Raw genomic sequence first — 20,687 nt, 5'->3', positions numbered from 1 at the left:
GTTAAATATAGGCATAATACAAATGTACAAAATTGTACATATTTTACATGTAATAACATCCTTAATTACGAATAAATAATATTCCTTTCTCTTTATAAGCCCTTTGTGTCTGTATGACTGTTGTCTGTCACGGTTCTCCTTATGTTGGCTTTCTTTAGTTCATGTTTAGTTCATGCGCTTTTATGTTCAGTCTCGTTTTTGTTACTTTCCTTAAACTCTTCAGTTTGAGGCTTACATTTGCTTCCTCCTTTTTTCCTGCGCATTCTATGCCTGTGACACCTGGTGTCCCAAATGCACAGGCTAAAGCAGATACATTATTATATCAGTTTATATCAGCAGCAGACCATTCTTCATTGATAAAAATACGTCAGTCAAGGACGCAGAGGGTGTAGCAGATCTGCATGACAGGGATTTTTTTTTCCCCTAAACATTTGTAACTGCTTATATAGTTCTATAATTAAACCTTTGCAGATGCTTATGTTTTAAATATGCTTGAATATGTAACAAAACCCCAGCAAACATATGACCATGGTCTCAATGAATCACTCTTTAAATATATAAGTGCTAAATAAACAAAATAACAGGATGATCTTGAATTTTGACCTTGTTGCTGATACATTATTTCAGGAAAGGAAGCAGAGTGTTTCCTTGCTTAGGGTCTTCCTCTCTTTCGCACATACATACAAACTGTTTTGGAGTCACATGTTAAGGTCAGCTTGGTCCCTGTTCTCTGCTTCCTGTGATGTCACTGGCAAGTTTCCTGCTACCTAGTTACAGAGACAGAATGCTGTAAAGTTTTACAGTATACTTGTATCATACCTGTCTGTTGTAGCAGTCATCAATTACAGTAAAAATTAACCCCGTCTTAAAGTTAGCTTGTAACAGCTCACAAAAATGTAGAGGATTTTCCACAAAAAGGATAGCCATGACAGACACGTAAAGATATATAGCTTACTTTATGTTAAACAGGACCATAGGAGAGCTAGGTAAAAGCATATAGCTTTGTATAATATCGACATTCTTAACAGTCTTCATCATAGTTTAAAGACAACAAAATCTAAGACACAGAGGATACATTACATTCAGTGGATACACAGGAACTGTAATACATAGAAAATGGTTGTTTTAGATATGTGGTAATAATTAGTAGTGGATCTAAAACATACAGTGTTTTAGAAAATACAGAACTGCATTAGGCCACACATTTCAAAGTCAAGCCTCAAGGTATAAATCCAAGTAGGTATGTTTTCAACTTTTAAAGAAAACATCTTGATACAGGCATATATGACAATGCTGTAACTCAAGGACAGGGACAAACTGGTCCCAGGCAAATGTAACCTCCCAGGCAAGGGCAACCTCCATGAACAAAAGAATAAGCAGCATAGTAACAGCTCAGAGTCTTCATAATTATGAATCAAGAATATTTGCAAATGAATGCAATTTTTTTTTCTATTAGGTTATCACAAAACATTTGCAAACAAGGGGGGACGGTTTTAGAAGTCACATGTAGTTAAATAATTCTATGTGAGGGAGAAGAGCTTACTCGTGGGTTATTGGTGCATAATGACTATACATGACTATACATGAGCTATACCTTTTTAATAGTGCAAAAATAAGGTGTTAATTGAAACACTTTTGGATTATAGTATAATTATAATCAGATTACTGTTAAACTGTTGTCTGAATCTGACTGCATGTCAACTAATAACCCAAGCAATGCCCTAATCAACATTCCTGCAACATCCAGGTTGTGCTATTAAATTATTTTCACTTAGATTAGGTGTAACAATAGCCTGGAAATGTTGTCACTGTGTACTGTGCACTATTGACATGTACTTATCCACATGTCATATAAATACACACTGAGCAAACAAAACATGAATTCAATGCATTGGTTTTATGAGTATAGAAAGAATAGAAAAAAACAAATAGAAACTGAAAGAATGACCATACATGTGTAGAAATATTGCATATTTCAGAGTTGATGGCAAAGTGTGCTAGCCTTATTGGTGGCAATGGGTGTAATCCATGACAGGTGGTATGATGTCCATGATGGGTGGTAGGGTTCCATGATGGACAGTAGAGTGTCCCTGATGGACAGTAGGGTGTGGCTATGATGTGTATTAGGGTGTGTCTGTGATAGGTGTTAGGGTGTCCGTGATGGGTGGTGGTTGTCCTCACAAGTTTGTGTACTGACTGAGCGCCTGCTTTAGCTTCTCCGCAATCTAACCAGAAGAAAATAATAATTAGTAAACAATATAATATTTATGACACAGCAATGCAATAAAAACAATTTATGCAATACATTTCCAATATATTATACTTTGAAAAAAAGTAATTGACATTTTATTAAAGTACAGCACAGGTTTACAAAATAGGCAAATCCCATTAAAAGTCAAAATATATTCAACTATCTTACACTGCATTTTAAAAAATTTTTCTCAATAAAGATTACCTTTACATGTAACTTTTTTCAAGAAAGGTTTACCTTTTTATATATTTCTTAAAATGGTTTCTCCTTTATATGCAAACTTTACTACACATCTGTAGTGTTAGTAAGTAAATTGGCAGACCTAGTTTACTCACAGTCTCATAGAATTTCACCTGCTCCTGCAAGTAGAACTGCATGACTCTGTTGTAGTCATAGATACGGTTGCTATGGAAGTGGTTCATCTCCGCTGAAGACAGATGGTAAAATACGAGGCTAAGGTTACACTTCTAACAGTTGGCAGTCACATTAGACAGATTCAAATTAAGAGAAATGAACAGACATAAACACAATCAAATGTATGCAAAAATATTAAATCTAGTTTAGTATCATCATCATCATCATCAGCTACCGGAAGGTGATACTAATGTTTAATGCAGTACGACAAAAATCTGAATCAGAAAATTATTCTGAAGATGAGAGTAAACTACAAATATAAAAAATGTTGAAAATCAAGGTAAAGAAGGTAAAGAAAGCAAAAAGAAAAAAAGGCTGGTCAATTTACCTTGAAATGCATATGACATTGTACTCAGATTCTTTGCCATATTATGCTTGTCCTGAGGTGCGATTTTATTCATGGCCACAAGACGATCAGCATCTTTCACTTTCTCAATAGCAGCCTGAAAAAAATGTGGTATACAGCATATTCATTTTCTACGATAAAACAAGACACATGTACAGTTATGAACTAAAGGTTTAGAAAGGTAATATTCTCCTGAAAAGGAGAGGGGTACTAAATCTCAAACTATCCCTGGGTAGATCACTTAAAATTGGCAGCCACCACAGCTATCTGGTCAGAGACAGGGGTAGTTGTACATGATGTCCTGAAATCAGGTGATTATTGCACCCCACACACTTTAGAACACATTGTGTTTATTTATTTGGACACACAATATGAAGACAAATGTTCCTCAATGTTCACTGGATCCAACACTGTAAGATGAGTAGGAGAAAGCCAGTGACTGGTTACAGTCCCCATTCACTCTGCCAGTCACTGTTTTCCTATTGGTGTCACTAAGGTCAGGGTGAAGCTTAGTGACCAATAGGCAGAGTTTGGTGTGGTGATGTTCAGGCATGTACAAGCAAAGCAGGGTTATCTTATTGCCCTTTTCAACACCTCTATAAGAATTTGGACAGTGTTACCTGCTACCAACTTCAAATTCCTTTACATTATTCATAATAGGCATCCCTCCCTTTGGACAAGTTCAAATGCATCACACTCACCCCATCCAACTTTTTGTGACATGCCCTATCAAACTGTCCACATCATCTTCCAGGCTCAGTCCTATTTCTCCTAGTCCTTCATCCCTTCAGACTGAATCTTCGGGAATATCTACTGGGGTCAATGTTCGTCTTCCCAGAGTCTACCAAATTCATCACCTTAGAGGTGGGATCATTTGGCTTGTGGAAGTTTTATATAATCACTATTGCCCTTCTTTGAGGGCATGAATGGAATGTCCAGTAACATAGCTACTGATGACATCAACAACAAAGGACACTCCAAACACTGATCCTCAAGTCATTTCTACTATGCCTCACTTGGCATGACATAAAACACTAGAATATTATTCAAAATGCACATGCCTCTGGTCACTTCAGTATCACTGACACATTATTTTCAGAAATTCTGAGAATTGGTGGCATTAGCAAGCCCACCCCTAACAGTTTATCCCGCTGCAGACACAACTTTACACTGAACCCTTAGTTTAGCCACCTTATCTATCAAACTCAGCAAGCTCTTCTAAATGCAATAGCCCCATGGACCCTTTTTAGTAACTGGTCAGGCTGTAAGTGAATTTACTTATTTTTTATGTCCCACAATATTCAATTATTCAATAATAACCTCAGTGTCAGGATGCAGGTGGACTTTCCAGAGGTTAGAGAAGCTCATCATATGGGCACAGATGGGCTTCCAGCCAGGGAAGTTCAGATCTTTGGTGCTGAAGAAGGGGAAGGTGACTGACAGATACTGTTGACATGTGGGAGATATTAAAGTAGCATCAGTCAAGACAAACTAGTCAAGACCCTTGGGAAGATCTTTGAGAAGCACTCTGAAGGATGCTGCCGTCATCAATGTCGCAAACTAAGAGTTGGAGGTATGGCTGGAAGCAGCTGACAAGTCAGGGCTACCAGAAAAAAAGCCTGGACCTATCAGCATGGCACGCTTTCCTGGTTTTCATGGCCACTGCTGAGCTATGAATTTGTCAGAGGTAGAAGCCTTTGAGAGGAGGGTTGGTCAGCACATGTGCAGGTGTCTGGGCCTGCCACACAGCCTGTGGAGCATTTCTTTATACAGGAAGAGCATCAAGCTGAAGCTCTCTATGATCAGCCTGAGTGAGGTGTTCAAGAGATCATTATAGCCCTGAGACCATTACAGAGGACCACCCTGAGAACATCGCAGAGAACCACCCTGAGACAAGATATTGTGTTTCAGAAACATCAAAAAAGGTGGTCATGCTGGAGCATATTGTTCCCTGTGAGGAAGAAACCAATAAAAGGAAGCAAGCCAAGTATGCAGACTTGGTGGATGAGTGGCAGAGACAGGGGTGAAGAATGCAGTGTGTGCCCATATAGGTGGGTTGCAGAGGTGCCCACAAGAGGATGGTCTTCAGGGCCAACACAGAGGCAGCAGAAAGGCTTTTAGATGGCTGTGGAACAAAAAGCAATTGCTGGGCACATGCTACTTGGACACAAGCGGGGATCTGATCACTGTTGGATCACCTGGGAAAGGGTATCTGATGGTTGAAAGACCTGAAACATCCAATGACCCAAGGTAACATTACTGGTGATGTGTCCATAGATATATATTTTTTTTACTTTATTTTTATTTTGTATTTTATTTTGACAATCTCAACCATCTCCTTCATTACATTTGCCTTCCTATTCATACCTCCACACATATCTTCAATCATGAGACACTAATATTTACCATCAAAAATAGCAAAAGCTTAGCTCTATACATGTCCTGGATCAGCTCCATGTCAGTCTGAACAAACTCCTGTTATGCCACAATCAACTTAAAATAGCACATAACTGCCCAGCCACATGACCCTCTCTTCATCTCTCAAAGTGGCTCCATCGTCTCCTGAGTCTGATTCCAACACCACCTTTAACAGATACTCTCCCTGATTGTTTGGGAGAGATCTCTTTTAGGATTGGTACAGCATCCTCTACTTCCAGACAGGGCACCACCCAACTTCCCAGACACTGGAGTTGTCCTCCCTTTTATAGTCACACAATCATGTGTTCTGACCACTATTGAAGACATGGTTGGCAATCGGCTAAAGATACAGAAGGCTAAAGATACAGAAGGCTAAAGATACAGAAGGGTTAAAATGGATTACCACAACAGGCCTGTGGCCTGAACACCAAATTTTAATATTTTAACATATTAAAAACAACAACAACAAATAGAAACAGTGCTGCAAACACAATGACAAATGTTAAAATGTTAATAATCTGAACATCATATAAGTGGCTGTGACTAAAAATATAGGTCTGTACCTTTTGGACTCCAATAATGTCAGGGAAGCATCCGAGTAGTCCTTTGTATTCATTGTTGGTTTCCATCAGGTAGTGTAGGTCTTTTTTTGGCTTATAAAACAAAAAAGGGAAAAAAAATCACAATTTCTATAAAGCACTGGTCTCAAAATCAGACCAATTACAGTGACTTGCTCATGTCTATTATGGTGTGGCCTTCAGGGTAACAATCCTATCACACATTTAAGATAACAAGAGGGAAATAGAGAAAAAGGGTGCAGAGAGACAAAAACATTACTGAAGGACTGAGCAAGTATTGACATAAGTAAGCTTTAAAACAAGAATGCTGATGGTCAGTACCTGTCCAGCAACAATTTCTGCTATTTCCTCATATATTTTCCCTGTTGTCATTAGGGCTTCAGTAAGAGTTGCTTCTCCTTGAGGAGAAGAGGAAGAAAAGAGGAAGACAACGAAGGGGAATTTAATTGTTACTGTCAACATAGAAATAAAAGTTCACACTTTAGGTGATGCGTTCTGGCCTCCTACCCTGGTATCCACTTGTGTTGAAAACCGAGGACAGGTTCTGAAGTGCTTTCCCAATGTGCCGGTATTCCTTCTGTAGGGCTTGTGAAGAAAAACATAACAAAAAGGTATAAAAGGCTGAACACAGATGGCATCAAAATTTCAGATACACTGTCAGGACTTTCATACACTGTGGACACTCAAAGTGCTTTACAAATAAGATAATACAAAGACATATAGGATAATAGAAATAAAACAGAATTATGATTGAAAAAATGAATTTAAATAAAAATGATTGAAACAAAAAGAGAAATAAAAGCATATACATTCCTGAGATCTAGCACCTCAAAAGGCAAAGAGAGTAAAAATGTAGGCATAAAATTAAAACAAGGAAAAATAATTTAAGAATAAAGTGAAGAAATAAAAGTGCCACCAAAAGTACCACCAAAAAGTACCACCAAAATCATCTCTCAATCCTTGAGAGGATATCGGACTTTATTTAGTTCCTGAAACAGTCATATCAACACAGTCTTCTCTCAAACCATGAGAGGATAACATGGTCTTCTCTCAATCCATCAGAGGATACCAACTAACATCTACAAACCACTATAGCATCACAGTGATCTGTCAATCCCTGAGAGGATTTCAGACTTTACATAAGAGTACAAAAGCATACTTTTAAAAAGTATAAAATATTAATTATAATTAAGGCAAAACTTAAAAATCATAAAAGCATGTTACAATAAAGGTAATAAAATTAGCTTGTTAAGGGTAGTGTGAATAACATTATTAATGGTTGACAAATTAACAAATTTGCGAACACAAATGGCCCCATAATTATTATCAACTGAGTTATGTAATGAAATTTTAATACTAAGATTTTTAATATCAGACAAGCTATTAGTGTCTCTATCCACCAATGAGATTGCAATTTGTCTATCACCATGTAAAGTTATCATGAAAATGTCCCAGTGCTATTGATAAAATTTTAATCAATACAGTGAGGCACCTTAAATCATCTACACGCAGCCTTGACACCTTACCTACTACCTTCTTAAAGAATGTGTATTACTCAATAGCACATCACATACTTCAGACTTCAGACACACCTCATACTTATTACATGTTTTTCCTAACACACTAAAAACTGCTATACTGAAGCCTCTATTAAAAAAGAAAAACTTGTACGCAAGAGTGATAAGTAATTACAGATCAATCTCAAATCTATTGTTCATTAGGAAAACCACTGAGAAAATTGATTTCAATTAACTTACTGATTTCCTACCCACAAATGGCTGTCTAGACAAATTTCAGTCCTAAAATTGTTCAGTCATACCTGCAAGGCAGGAATTATTTTGTTGAAATTGAAAATAAGGTTTCTGAAACAGTGCCAGTGACTGATTCTTGGGCCACTCTTATTTAACTTATATATGCTTCCTCTTGGTCAAATCAGACTCTGGGCTATCGTACCATAGCTATGCAGATGACACTCAGATTTACTTAGCCCTTTCCCCAGACAACTACGGCCCCAGTAACTCTCTGCAAGTGCCTTGAGCATGTCACTAATCAGATGGACCTAAACCTTCGGCAACTGACTAAAGATAAAACAGATATTATTATTATTTGTTAAAGTAATGAAAGGCACAGACTAGCTGCCTAGAAAACTAAACTCTAAAGAGCTAGCTCGTAACCTAGGCATATTAATAGACTCTGATCTCAGTTTTAGCAGAAACCCATCCATGCTTTTATCTGTAGCAGGTCTCCTAACGAGACTCCCAAAAATGGCAATTGATCAAACAGATTCAGTTCATTCAAAATGCAACTGCTAGAGTTTGCTCTAGGAGCAAAAGAAGTTGTGCAGTTGTGCATGATAGGTGCTATAGAAATAAACTTGCCTTGCTTTGCCTAGTTGAGCTACTACTTACAATGGTGCATTAAAACAGGCTCTGGCCTTCAAAATCCTGGGCATGCTGTCACTAGGAAGAATCATGATAAAGTATCTAATATTTGAAGAGAAGCTAAATATTGTTGTTGTCATCAGGTACTGCTGCTTGGAAAGAAATAATTTGCCTAAAATGATATATGGCTAAATGACTGAAATGACCAGTTATTATTTCTCCTTTGCAAAGTGCTAACTGAAACCTGACAGTGTAATATTTTTGAATCTGGCCTAGGCAATGTAATCCACCAAGAGCTGATCTGGTTGCTGGAACACACCATATCCCATTTATTTAATCGGTTAGTCTCATTCTTCAAAAAAACTGACTAGCTGTATTGTGTGTGCTCCTGCTTGGTTGGAATGCAAACCTGCAGCCAGATCAGCCCCTTGCAGGCTAGACTGCTTAAACTGGTTGCAAAGCAATGGCAGTATTATTAGATTAGTATTAAGGAATTTCCCCAAAATTCTAATACTAACACTACACAAAACCAATGAAGAGAAACAAACAAAATGGCCTTAGATCAGTGTGTATCAGTAAGCATTCATCAATGCCATTGACCCAGGATGTCTCCGAAATCCTCTATGAAGAGGATATGAACTCACGTCCTGTACATCTCTTCCAGTGAAGATGGCTGACAGAATGGAGGTCTTTAACACCATCATCCATAGATCTGGTGAAGCGGCTATATGTCTCATACCTCTGCTCTCTGTAACAAACCAAGCAAGTAACCTTATTCTGATGATAATCTTAAAGTTCAGAAATGTATTTGTTTACAGGTCTAAAAAGTTGCCTTACACTTCTGTAGGCTCTAGATCTGGGACCTCGGGATCCATATACGAGAAGATCATTACTCCCGCTGTCTCGTCCTTTTCTGCTTTGCGTTTGCCTTCTTTCCAGTCCTAACAAAGACAAAGAAATATGAATAGTAATTAAAAAGCTTCAGATATTTATATAGATGGATAATATATTGTACTGTAATGTATTAACCATATTTACAGGTGCATGTTGAATTTGTATGCAAGTTCAGAGAGGTGCTGGTACCTTCTCATCTTTGTAGGTGAGGAACAGTTGAAAAACATCACTATTTGAGACTACGGGATGTCGGCACATACGAGACATCCAAGCCTGTAGACGTTCCATTCGCATTTTAATGAATTCATCTTCAAACCGACCTGCATAAAAATGAGAGAACAGCAGTTTTTATTGGTCTAAAATACTGTTAGAACTAAGCATTTGGTTTCAAATACACAGTACCAGTCCACAGTCTAAGTAAACAGACATGCCGAAACCGGTTTTTGCCTGATTATCTATGCAAGGCAATCATGTATATTTAATTAATATACATTTACATGATAATATACACATATAATCATAAATGCATTACATTCAGATATTTTAATTCAATTCAATTTAATTTTAAATATTCAGATATTTTATTTTAAAATTAAAATGGAAATTAAATTTCCCCCTGAAGCAATAAGAATTCAATCTGAAGCTGAAGCCAGTAAAATCTAGGAATGTTTGACAATTTCCTCGTTTCCTTAATCTCTAACCACCTTCCTGCAGCCTGCCCTTGTTACAGTTAGTCCATTCTTAAAAGGTTTAGCAATATTTATTATTTATTCTTTTACTAATATCATTATAATCATTATTTTATTTTTATTATTCCAAATTACATTTTATTTATTATAATTATTATTGAACTGTTTGATTTTAGGGATTTTCATTCATTTTTAGTTTCATTAGCTACTTTGCTTAATTTATCTCATGACATGAGAGCCTGATTAGTTTTAGTATTGCTTAATAATTTTTAAATTGTTTTTTTTTTAAGTATTTAATCATTTATTTCACCTCATAGCTATTCCTGTCTTTTTATCTATTTCACTCAATCTGGTTTTTTGTAATTCCTGCTCAGCTACAATGTAAATGAGGATCTTCCTCGATATTTCCCAAGATTAAATGAAGATTGAATGAAAGCTGTATGCCATGTTTGTATTTGAAGTTATTCAAGCATTGTTCACTCTGATTTACACACTATATTCAATTCAAATTTCATATTGCTTATTATATTTATTTTGTAGGTACTTTAAATACGCTTGTATGATTTCTGTGCAGGGTGTACACCTTGTACATTTCTGGAATGTATTTTCTGATAAATAATGGCACTACCTTATTGTAATAATATTCAAACAGGTTTAAAAATATTTGGATCCAGACCCTAATGTGGCCACAAGCACTCTTTGGGTTCCACTAACCTGTGACTTGTTTATCTGGAAGACTTGGGATAGGGAGTGCACAGCCAAACTTTTCCGTAAGCCTCTCATACAGCCAGTCAAAGTGCTTGTATCTGTGATTGACAGGTCTATTTGTACTCTGAGAAATGACAAGCAACAAAAGCGCTATTTTACAGTTGTTGACACATGAAACCTCAGGACACCAGTATGAAAAAAATAGATGACCAACTTACATTAGGTGTAATCTGATATTCAATATAGCTCTTCAGGCCATACATTTTTGATCCCTTTTTGGGATCAGCTACCACACAGTCTAACTGACTTTGTGGATACAACCACACTGGACCCACCTCTCCCATCTAGCAGTGAAAATCAAAAGGAACAGAGGTTCTGATGAGGTGACAACAGAAAAAGCAGCAACAACAAAGCTAACATCAATGATAGTAACTTATGTAGCTTACATATATTGGCAATCTGTCAGTTTGTTTAGGCAAATGTTTTGATAGCAAATACACTTCAGGATTCGGTGCCTTGGAAAAAACTGGAAATCTACGAGGAGATGAAGATTACAATTTGCATCAGAATGGCATTGTTTCACATAGGCAGCAAGATTGAGGGTAGTACCACAGAAATAGTGAAATACCTCATCAGAGTTGTGTCATATCAAAGCCTGGTCAGCGACAACTGTTTAATGATTCAATTTCTCTAGGTAATACTATACTTATAGTATGGATGCTTGTCCTACTTGTTAAGAGAAATCTTCACAGAGTGATGTGCTGCACTCCGCTGTATTCTCCCTCCACCCTCTTCTGTTTGTGACCAGCTGTTGCCACCCATTGACCTGCCATCATCTGACTCATCGTCCCACTCATCATCATCAATGGAACCTGACAGACATGGCAAGAACATGCCAATTACGCATATTAAAAGGACACTTTTTTAAAACCTTTTTTTTTCTGTCAACTTTCTTGAAGAAGATTCCTTTTAGATGCCCGAAGAAGACTAAATTCCACTGCCTATAAGTTCACAGCATAAACAAAGCAATGTTTCTGAATTACTAACTGGTCCCCCTTGTGCATGGACAAAGACCCATCATAGTGCATAATTTGTGAATTCACATATTTATATGATTCCCCTTTTATTTACATGGAAGTTTGTACCCAGTCTATCAATTATTTTCTGTCAGTCAACTCACTGTTATCTCTCCATTACATGATAACTACCAACCTGGAACACAGGCTGTCCTTCCTGGCTAGATGGCCAATTGTGTTATCTTGGATTCTCTGGCCAAAGACCAATTCAAATTTGAGGTCCCCCAATGATAAGGGCACAAGCTTTAAGAGAGTTCTACAGCAAATTTCAGCTAGTTCTGAGAAATGTCTGAGACTAGAAGACACTGGTGCAAATGACTGTATCAGAAATAGAACTTGCTTAAATTAGTTTTTTGGTTTAAATGTACACAAAACAGTCAAAGAAAGCTTGGTTGCATTGCATAAACTAAAGACAACTTAGAGCTGCTAGGAGAAATCCTGGAAGAACTGCAAAACAAATAAATGAAAAGATATTCAGCAAACAATTCATCATTGCAATAGAGCCTAGTGTACCCTGAGCAATTGTATTGAACAAGTTTTTATTTCTTGGCTGAGGGAGATTGTAGCAAGAAGATATTCTGACAGGAATGCTCCCATTTAAGGCTACTTCAGACCACAAAGACATGATGGATGCATAGTGGACGTGTCAGGACAAATGCACTTAAACTAAGGTGGTATGACATTACCTGTTGTAGTAAGAGTCATACTACATTAACAACATCAAGTCTGCAATTTGTTGCCACCTCCCAGCTTTTCATTTTCAAAATTGTCATGTTTCCCATGGCAATGCATCTGTTTACTTAATTCCTGGTTTTGTTTTCTCCTGTTTCCTTGGTTTGGTTTCATTTGGTTCCGCCCCCTAGTTAGTTCTAACCTACCAGTTATTGTACTCGCCTGTATTGTGTTAGTCCTAATTAGTCTCAGTAATAAACCCCATATTTGTTACCAGTCTTTGTGAGGTCTCATCTACTCGGTACATTTCTGAGCCATTGTATATCTTTGTATGTTTCTCTGCTTTGTTGGATCTCTGCCTATTTTTGGATTACCCTCTTTGCCTGTCCCCCATCTGTTGTTTACATTGTTGATTGCTCTTCTGGATTTCGACCCTGGCCTGTACTTTTGATTATGTCTGTGGAATTCCTGTGTTCACTAATAAAGCTGCATTCATCTTATTGCAAGTGAGCCCATCTATGCACACACGTGCTCAGAGCATTGTAAAAATAAATAACTGAAAATATATTGGATACCGTAGGAACAAAAGATGTTGAATCCAATTATACTATTACAAACCACTTACTTAATATTAATTGAAAACAGCAAACCATGAAGGAATAATCAACCATATATAAACATCTTTAACAGTATATTTAAAAGATTTACACCTCTCATTAGAATCAAAATTAGAAAGGTTGAAATAGAATAGCCCAAACTACACAGATAAACATGTAGACTGAAAAAAGAGACTATCTAATCAATTTAAAAAATGGAATATGCATTAGATATGGTGCAATTAAACATCAGATATTTAATAAATATGTAGTTTACACTATTTTGTTTTAGTTTTTTACACTACTTACAAACTACAAATTACACAGATATTTTTACTACTTTATTTATTTACCATGGTTTTGTCCCAGTACTTTTGTCCCATTACAAACAAATGGGAGTGATCAGATACAAAACTAAGATTATTCAAAATTAGTAAAAAATATATAACTAGAAGTATACACAAATATATAACGACATTCTACCTTCTTGAATACAAAGCAGAAACACAGAATTTACACTTGGAAGTCTTTGGTTAATTATCATATTGTACCCTTTTGACAATGAACCACATGCAGCTGTGTTATAATAGAGAGAGACGGTGCTCTTTCCTCTTACCCTGATATGCCAGCACTTGCTGTTGACCGTAACCCCAGTTCTCGACTCGACTGTTGTTAGTGTGTTCACTGCTATTAACTCCCTACAATAAAATGTAAAAAACAGCATTTCTTTTAATGCATACTGTGTAATCATTTTATTTTCAATACCATAAAATACAACTTTGTGATCCATTATTTAACTTGTCCAGTTGACCATAGATTAACTGGATTGTATGCAAATACATTGTAAATGTCACTGTTGTAAATTCTACTAACTACTAACACTATCAAAGTTTCTAGGAAATGTTCCATATACACAGCTGCTTCCTGAATTCTGTTCAAAGCGTTAGAAAATAAGCCATTATTACATTAATTTATATAAATGTCAATAATAATTGTCTCTTGAAGTGGTGAGTAATAAGCAGCAAATGGATTCATTGTCTGGTATACAGACATAACTATCTAAAGTCCTCTGGCATGGCCATTGACAGATTCACGTATAAGACTAGTCTGGTTTTGCTAGGGACCTAAAAGGTTTTCCCTCACTGCGCATCCTCCTAGCCTTAATGGCATGCTTTATCAATAGGTCTGACCTTGAGCCTGCTAAAAACTGATCCATCACTATGAGAAAGCATTTGGCTTTCTTCCTGCTTCAGACTATTGGAAACATTTATACCAATTTATCCAGGACACAAAGTAACTCAAGTGTTTACTATCAGTACTCTGTTGTCAAGGATCATCCTTAATGTCAGTGAGTCATCCCAATCTGCTGGGCTCCTTACATGTGCCTTTTTGACAATTTTCAGCACTTGATGACATTTCCTGCTAATGCAATGTTCTAATATACAATTTTGTTCCAGTTCATGAAATGTTGTATTGCAAAGTTGTAAAATTAGAGAAAAATTGCAGAAGATTTCTGTTTTTGTGATCATTGATAATGTCTCTTAATTTTTGTTTATTCAAAGTAAATGATAATAAAATTAGCAAACTAATATATGTTTTCAGCTTTTTCATCTTTAGAGCCTTTTGTGCCATACTATAGTAAATATCTGGCACACAAAAGATGGCACACAAATTTAGAAAGATGAAGTATGGCTCTGAAAGTTATTGCACTCAAATTTAGACTGGTACTGCTTACAGAGAATTTGAGGAATTTGGGATCCCTCAACATAATATTTACTGGCTCAGAGTAAATCCATAACAAACCTCAAATAAAAAAGGTACCCTATGTTACTGTGACATGCAAGTCAGTAATAAATTAAGGTTCACCTGAGTGACTGCAGTGTTGTGAGAACTGGAATTGTAGGCATTAGTATGATGTCCTACTGAAGCAGCTATACATCCTGAATTGGTCTGCAATGTAGCACACACACACACACACACACACATTACAGGACATTTTGGAGAGAGGTCCTTCATCACCTTTGCAAGCAAAGTACACAGTGTTTCAAATATGCAAACATACACAGTTGCTTACACATGTGATGAAGGACCTCTGTGTATATGCAAATCCCACAACTTTGGTCAAAAATATTTTATAAAACCATTCACATGCTGGCCTGTGTAGTGTAGTAGTTCGTAGAACAGAAGATAGTGGAGCAGGATTATGTTCTGGGGATTGTTAGGTATAAATTCAAAGTTTAGACTGTATTTATAAGTGTCTTTATTTGTATAATGGAAGGCAATATTAGGTACACCCTCAACCTTTACACAAATTGTGCACCTTGTGGTAATAATTAGGCATAACAACATTCATGTTATTGGTTAATGTTGAACAGATTGTTGAAATGGGCAACATAGTGACATTTGTGACTTTGAAAGAAGTATGATTATTAATGTAGCGTGATAATTAATGATGGGAATTGTGGCTCCCAAAAAAAGTATTTATGGGCTTTTCAGACACAACCAAAAAAAACCAAAAACTATCTGTGATCGGGATTCCTTGTGGTTCAAATGGGTCAAAGGATAATCCAGAATCATGCTAGCAAAGAACTGGTCTAAAACAAGGCAAATTACATCCAGATTTATTACTGGTTTATAGAATGTTGTCTCAGAATGTTTCAATTAATGGATTTTATCTTACACAGGCAAAATCAGTCTGTTGTAGGGTACCTAGTTTGTCAGGGAGGGCAAAAAACTCCAGTTTCCATAGTGCACAGGGAAATCAAAACTGGAATAGTAAAGACTGGGGGGAAAAAACCCAGCTTGGTCACAAATCCAGGTTTCTTTTCCATCATGACTGTGAATGGATCAGAATTTGGTGCAAACAACATAGTCAAAAGGTCTGTTTAGTATCAAAGTACAATACATTCCCAGGTGAAGTGGTGTTGTTTTGAAGGTCAAAACAGCTACTACATGCTACAAATCTCCAGCCTACAGCAGGCACACATATGTCTGTGCTGCACTCAAATTCTTTTAGATTCACACAAATTTTTGTACATCTTTTAATAATTTGCATAGTCTTATTCTATTGTCATCAACAGTTAATATGAATTTTACTAAGTATGTGAATAATTACAATATTTTTTCTTACCTGTATATAATCCTCTGGCACCAAGCCTGTTTGTCCTTTAGAGTTTTGAGCTTCTACCCAGCCTCCACCAACATTCTACATAAAGTAGATACAACATTGTAACATTAGATAACAAAGTAATTCTAGAATACAGCTGGCCAAAATAAACTGCACGCATTCGTGGGGGGGGGGGGGGGGGGATGTGTGACAACACCAGAGGAAACACTAGTCAAACACACACACACACACACACACACACACACACACTTAACCACCTTTCTATGTTCTGTGTGCACACAAAAATCACTGACAAGCAGGAAGGGCCACCTGTCTTTCCTTGTTTCCTTGTTTGAATTATTACACATCTACAACAAACCAGTAGTGCATATCAATGATGGATACTAAACTTGGCATCTTGTGAACTTGGAATAATTTTGGACTCTTTTGGCCATCATAATTTTTGGAAGGTTCTAGCACAAAGTAGGAAGAGCTGAATACAGTACTGGCCGATTTTTAGTCCTACAGGATGCCCTTAGTCCTACAGGATGTATGTGTCCAAGGAAGAGGTACTGTGCCAGACATTTCATTACACTCATGAACCTCATATTCATGTACAGGATAATTCCAGCCAGTCAGTGTGATGCTATTAACAAGAAGAGGATGACAATGAGTGTGTGGGACAGTCTCCATGTGTGTGAGGTAGGGATGGAGGAAGGGCTCAAAGAGTAAATATGTATTCCGATGGTATTCTGCTTCACTTTGCAAATTTATTTGTGGCCCATTAAAGCTGCAATAATCAGTTTTTTTCTAATTCTTGAGATTTAAATGTCCAACACCTCTCAGTTCCTCATCGTCAATCCAAACCTTCCTTCAAAGACATGCATGCTTGCCTTATGGGTTAATACAGATGGACTGTTAAAAGTTTTATTTGCTTAATTTTTTAACAGATTTAGCAGACTTAGTAGATCACAGTTTAACATTTTACTCCATTCAGGTAGCTTATGGTCTGGGTTTATAACCAACTAAAAATATATATAAAAATTATCCACAAAACAAAGAGATGTTGATGGTGTCCTCACCCAGTTAATGACAGTGAGTGTTTCTCCCTCTTGGATGCTCAACTCATTGTTGCCTGACACAGCAGTGAAGTCATAGAGTGCCTGAGCCTGAACATAACACATAAATATTTATGTCATTACAAACATACTGTATGCAGAAACATGCACAGAAGTAGTAGTGTGGATGAGAAGAATAAAAAACGTTTAAAACCTTGAAAATTTGCTCAAACACACCTCTCAATAATGTATTGAGTTTTGACAGTTTTGACTTGTATTTATTCAAATTGTGGTTTTGCAAGGGCCACTCCACTTCAAGACTGCTGAATCAAGAACATCAAAGAACAAAAGGAATCCTTCAGTAAGGGAAAACACTGATTTTCTCATTGTTTTCACCAAAAACATCTTAGAAATATGACACGCAGCAAGCCAGGCTCAACTTGGCCCTCTGCAGTTTCACAGATGGGGAGTGTCACTGATGGATATATATTTGCAGTTTGCTTTCTGTAGAATTTACCTCTGTATTTATATTTGATTCATTTGAGTTCATGAAATAACCTTATTTTTGTTTTTTAATTTTTTTTTACAGTCAGTCCAAATGAGACCTGCAGTAAGTGACATTTAGATTTCTAATATGTATAAAAGAACATAACAAATGAAAATAGTAATTAAAATTTAACTAAACACAATAACATTCACAAATAAACAATACTTATACATCAGGGGTCTGGTCAGCAAGCTTATTTGACATATTTTACTTGTTTTGAAATCTTTTGAAATATGTCAGAAAAAAAGTGTCTGAAAAATGACTTTCTGTTCTTGATGTTCATAATGTGAGGTAAGATATTTTGATAACTGTAAAAAGACAATTATCAAATAAATTGCAAGCAATGCTACGCTTTTGATAAAGGAATCTATTACTAAATACCAATTGCAGTGATATGAACACAGAAAGGCTCGCGCGATCCAGTGAACTGAGATATACCTTCAGAATAGAATAACAATGATCAAGTGAACTGATATACCTTCAAAATAAAATAACAATGATCCAGCAGCAGCATGCTCAATACATTACAAAATATAGCACCACTAAGAACGTTAAGTGAACAATGGATTTACTGTTCTCAAAAGTAAAACACTTCCTGCAAAATAAGTTCTTATGTAATCTCATCATTAAGCATTCCTTTGTGTTTGTGGATGTTCATTTGTCCAAATACACCAATGTGTGACTATATCAAACAGTCAAAATATATCAAACAATCGACGCGGACAAAGCAGCTTTCGAGATGCCCAAGACCTCAGTGACCAGAGCAAAGGTGACAGTGCCAAGGAAAATCACCTTAAGAGTATAAGGAACCTTGAGAAGTACCAAAACTCAAAGGTGGAACACATCCTCCTCTGGTCGACACCGGACAGCACAACAAGAACAAAAGTAAGCAATAAGATGCCAGGACACACAACAGTAAAAAGCATAAAGAGCAGAAAAAAAAACACATTCAAATACATATATATTTAATATTAGAAGCCAAGGAATTTAGCACTAATCTATGATATGAAAACAACCTCAGGTTTTGAGAGACCTTAGAGCAAACTGCAATTCTGTCAGGTGCATACCTGTAAAATGTATTCCGAACAAGATTTTTGTCATTCCTAAAAGGTGTTGTTATACTTGTGATTTTGATTCAGGATCTACTTACTTAATGAAAATTTTGTGGTACACAAAATGTTTCAGGTCAATTATCCTAAGACTTTAAATTATTTTCATGGATTGAGGAACTCTTAGGACTTTAATTTTATGTAGTGTTCTTTTAAACTAAAACCTAAAAAGTGTACTTTTCTCTCAATTTGAGTAACAACAACAATAAGCTAGTGTAAACTGATACATCATAGCACGTCGGTATATTCAACTTGTCAAAAATTTTAAAAGCGGTAAGTCTAATTGATACAGGGAAAACTATTTCAGTAAATGTAACAATGCCACTGAGGTCACCATACTGTCAGAAACATTTACCCGGATCCGTGCCTGCTTTGTTCTAACAATTCGCCTAAGGGCTGTTCAGCTACCACCACCTCAGCAGGTAGGTGTGCTCGCGTGAACACCATGCCCTTTATTTATTTTCTGGAACTATTTACAGTCGATTTTAGTATTCAACATTTCTACAGCTGGAATTGCTGATTATATCAAATACCAATTTCTGACTCTTGATTAATTTATTTATTTCAATGTAATGACGAGCGCACATTATTGTAACATATGGAAGTATTAGAAAGTGTCAGCAAAGAAGTGTGTTAATAGTTATGTCCGCTGTTAACAAGAGTTATATCAGTCATATTCTAAACTGGAATAGTCTAATTTCCCAACATATACGGTAGATTGTATCCACCTTAAACATTACCTAAACAGAATACGGAATTGTGTTGACTTTAAAGATTACCTAAATACCACTCCAGGGGAACCTGACCTAGCTAGAGCACGGGAATTTAAGAAAGGCTACCTACCTACAAAACCGAAACAAAAACACCATTACTAAAAACTCTAACTCATCAACGGCAACGTTTCAATCGAGTTGTATTAAATTACAACGCATTAGGATTTGCGTGTCGAATCCAGTTTAACTGAACAGTTTTCACATCCGCTGTATGTTGCTGTGTTGTCAAAAATCCGAAGTAAATCCACATAACTAATGTAAGTTCTTTTGTCGTTTACACAAACTTACCTTGATTGCCATTGTAGCAGCATTTATTTAGCTGATTCTGAATAGATTATCCACACAAGCAACTGTTGATGTAAGATATGTCGGTTTTACCAAACGAATACGTTATGCGAATGGAATTGACCATAGAAACACACCCTGCAATATCCAGTGTTGTTGTGCTTGCAATGGAGCTATGTCTCGACCCCTTTCCAGAGCAGACAACCGGAAAATACAGCACACTGGCCAAGAAATGTGCCTTGTGACAATCTTTTGGGATGTCGCCCTCAAAGTTATTCATCTGTATCGTACACAATTTGGTTATTCATACAGACCATTGTAAAGCTTTGAACACATACGAACATTTATGGATCTAATATAGAACAGTTCAAATCTAATGCCGAATAATAAGTCGTTTTGTGAATAAATAGAAGTATGCTTATTCATAAAGTTGTACACACCCTGACATGTAAATTATATTTATTTATGTGTTATCGTTCCATTCCAACACCAGCACGGCCAGTGGGTTGTAATTTGCTGGAAAAGTGAACATAGCGAGTGTCGCAACCTTGGTTCACACTCGAGGCAATGTCGCCATCTTCAGGTTTTGGCATCTAACTACGCCTATTGAGCAGCATTTTGCAGTTTTTTTTACATTCATTTTCAAACTTGCCTCGATACCAAGACCACTTAAAAAATAGAATTATATATATATATATATATATATATATATATATATATATATATATATATATGTGTGTGTGTGTGTGTGTGTGTGTGTGTGTGTGTGTGTGTGTGTGTGTGTGT

The 20,687-nt window shown here is 36.5% G+C and overlaps 1 protein-coding gene across 2 annotated transcripts; it reads right to left on the bottom strand.

Annotated features, from left to right (window-relative positions):
* Positions 1 to 937: 937 nt before the first annotated feature.
* snx9a (sorting nexin 9a) lies at positions 938 to 20,127 on the bottom strand. Of its 2 annotated transcripts, XM_035533149.1 has the most exons (19): positions 19,905 to 20,127; positions 17,212 to 17,298; positions 16,154 to 16,228; positions 14,890 to 14,973; positions 13,640 to 13,721; positions 11,410 to 11,551; positions 11,126 to 11,213; positions 10,898 to 11,023; positions 10,686 to 10,803; positions 9,472 to 9,602; positions 9,226 to 9,329; positions 9,033 to 9,136; positions 6,515 to 6,592; positions 6,329 to 6,405; positions 5,993 to 6,082; positions 4,332 to 4,457; positions 2,994 to 3,108; positions 2,587 to 2,678; positions 938 to 2,225 (listed from the first exon to the last, which is right to left on the bottom strand). In XM_035533149.1, the coding sequence occupies exons 1-19, from the start codon at positions 19,914 to 19,916 to the stop codon at positions 2,178 to 2,180; spliced, it is 1,779 nt and encodes a 592-aa protein (XP_035389042.1). In that variant the 5' UTR covers positions 19,917 to 20,127; the 3' UTR covers positions 938 to 2,177. The 2 variants fall into 2 exon arrangements, with proteins under 2 accessions (XP_035389042.1, XP_026875934.2); XM_027020133.2 differs by lacking the exon at positions 4,332 to 4,457.
* Between the last annotated feature and the right edge of the window lie 560 nt (positions 20,128 to 20,687).

Source organism: Electrophorus electricus, chromosome 13 (genome assembly GCF_013358815.1).
Source record: "Electrophorus electricus isolate fEleEle1 chromosome 13, fEleEle1.pri, whole genome shotgun sequence".
NCBI classification, from domain to species: Eukaryota; Metazoa; Chordata; class Actinopteri; order Gymnotiformes; family Gymnotidae; genus Electrophorus; species Electrophorus electricus.
This window is presented reverse-complemented; position numbering and strand designations above follow the sequence as displayed.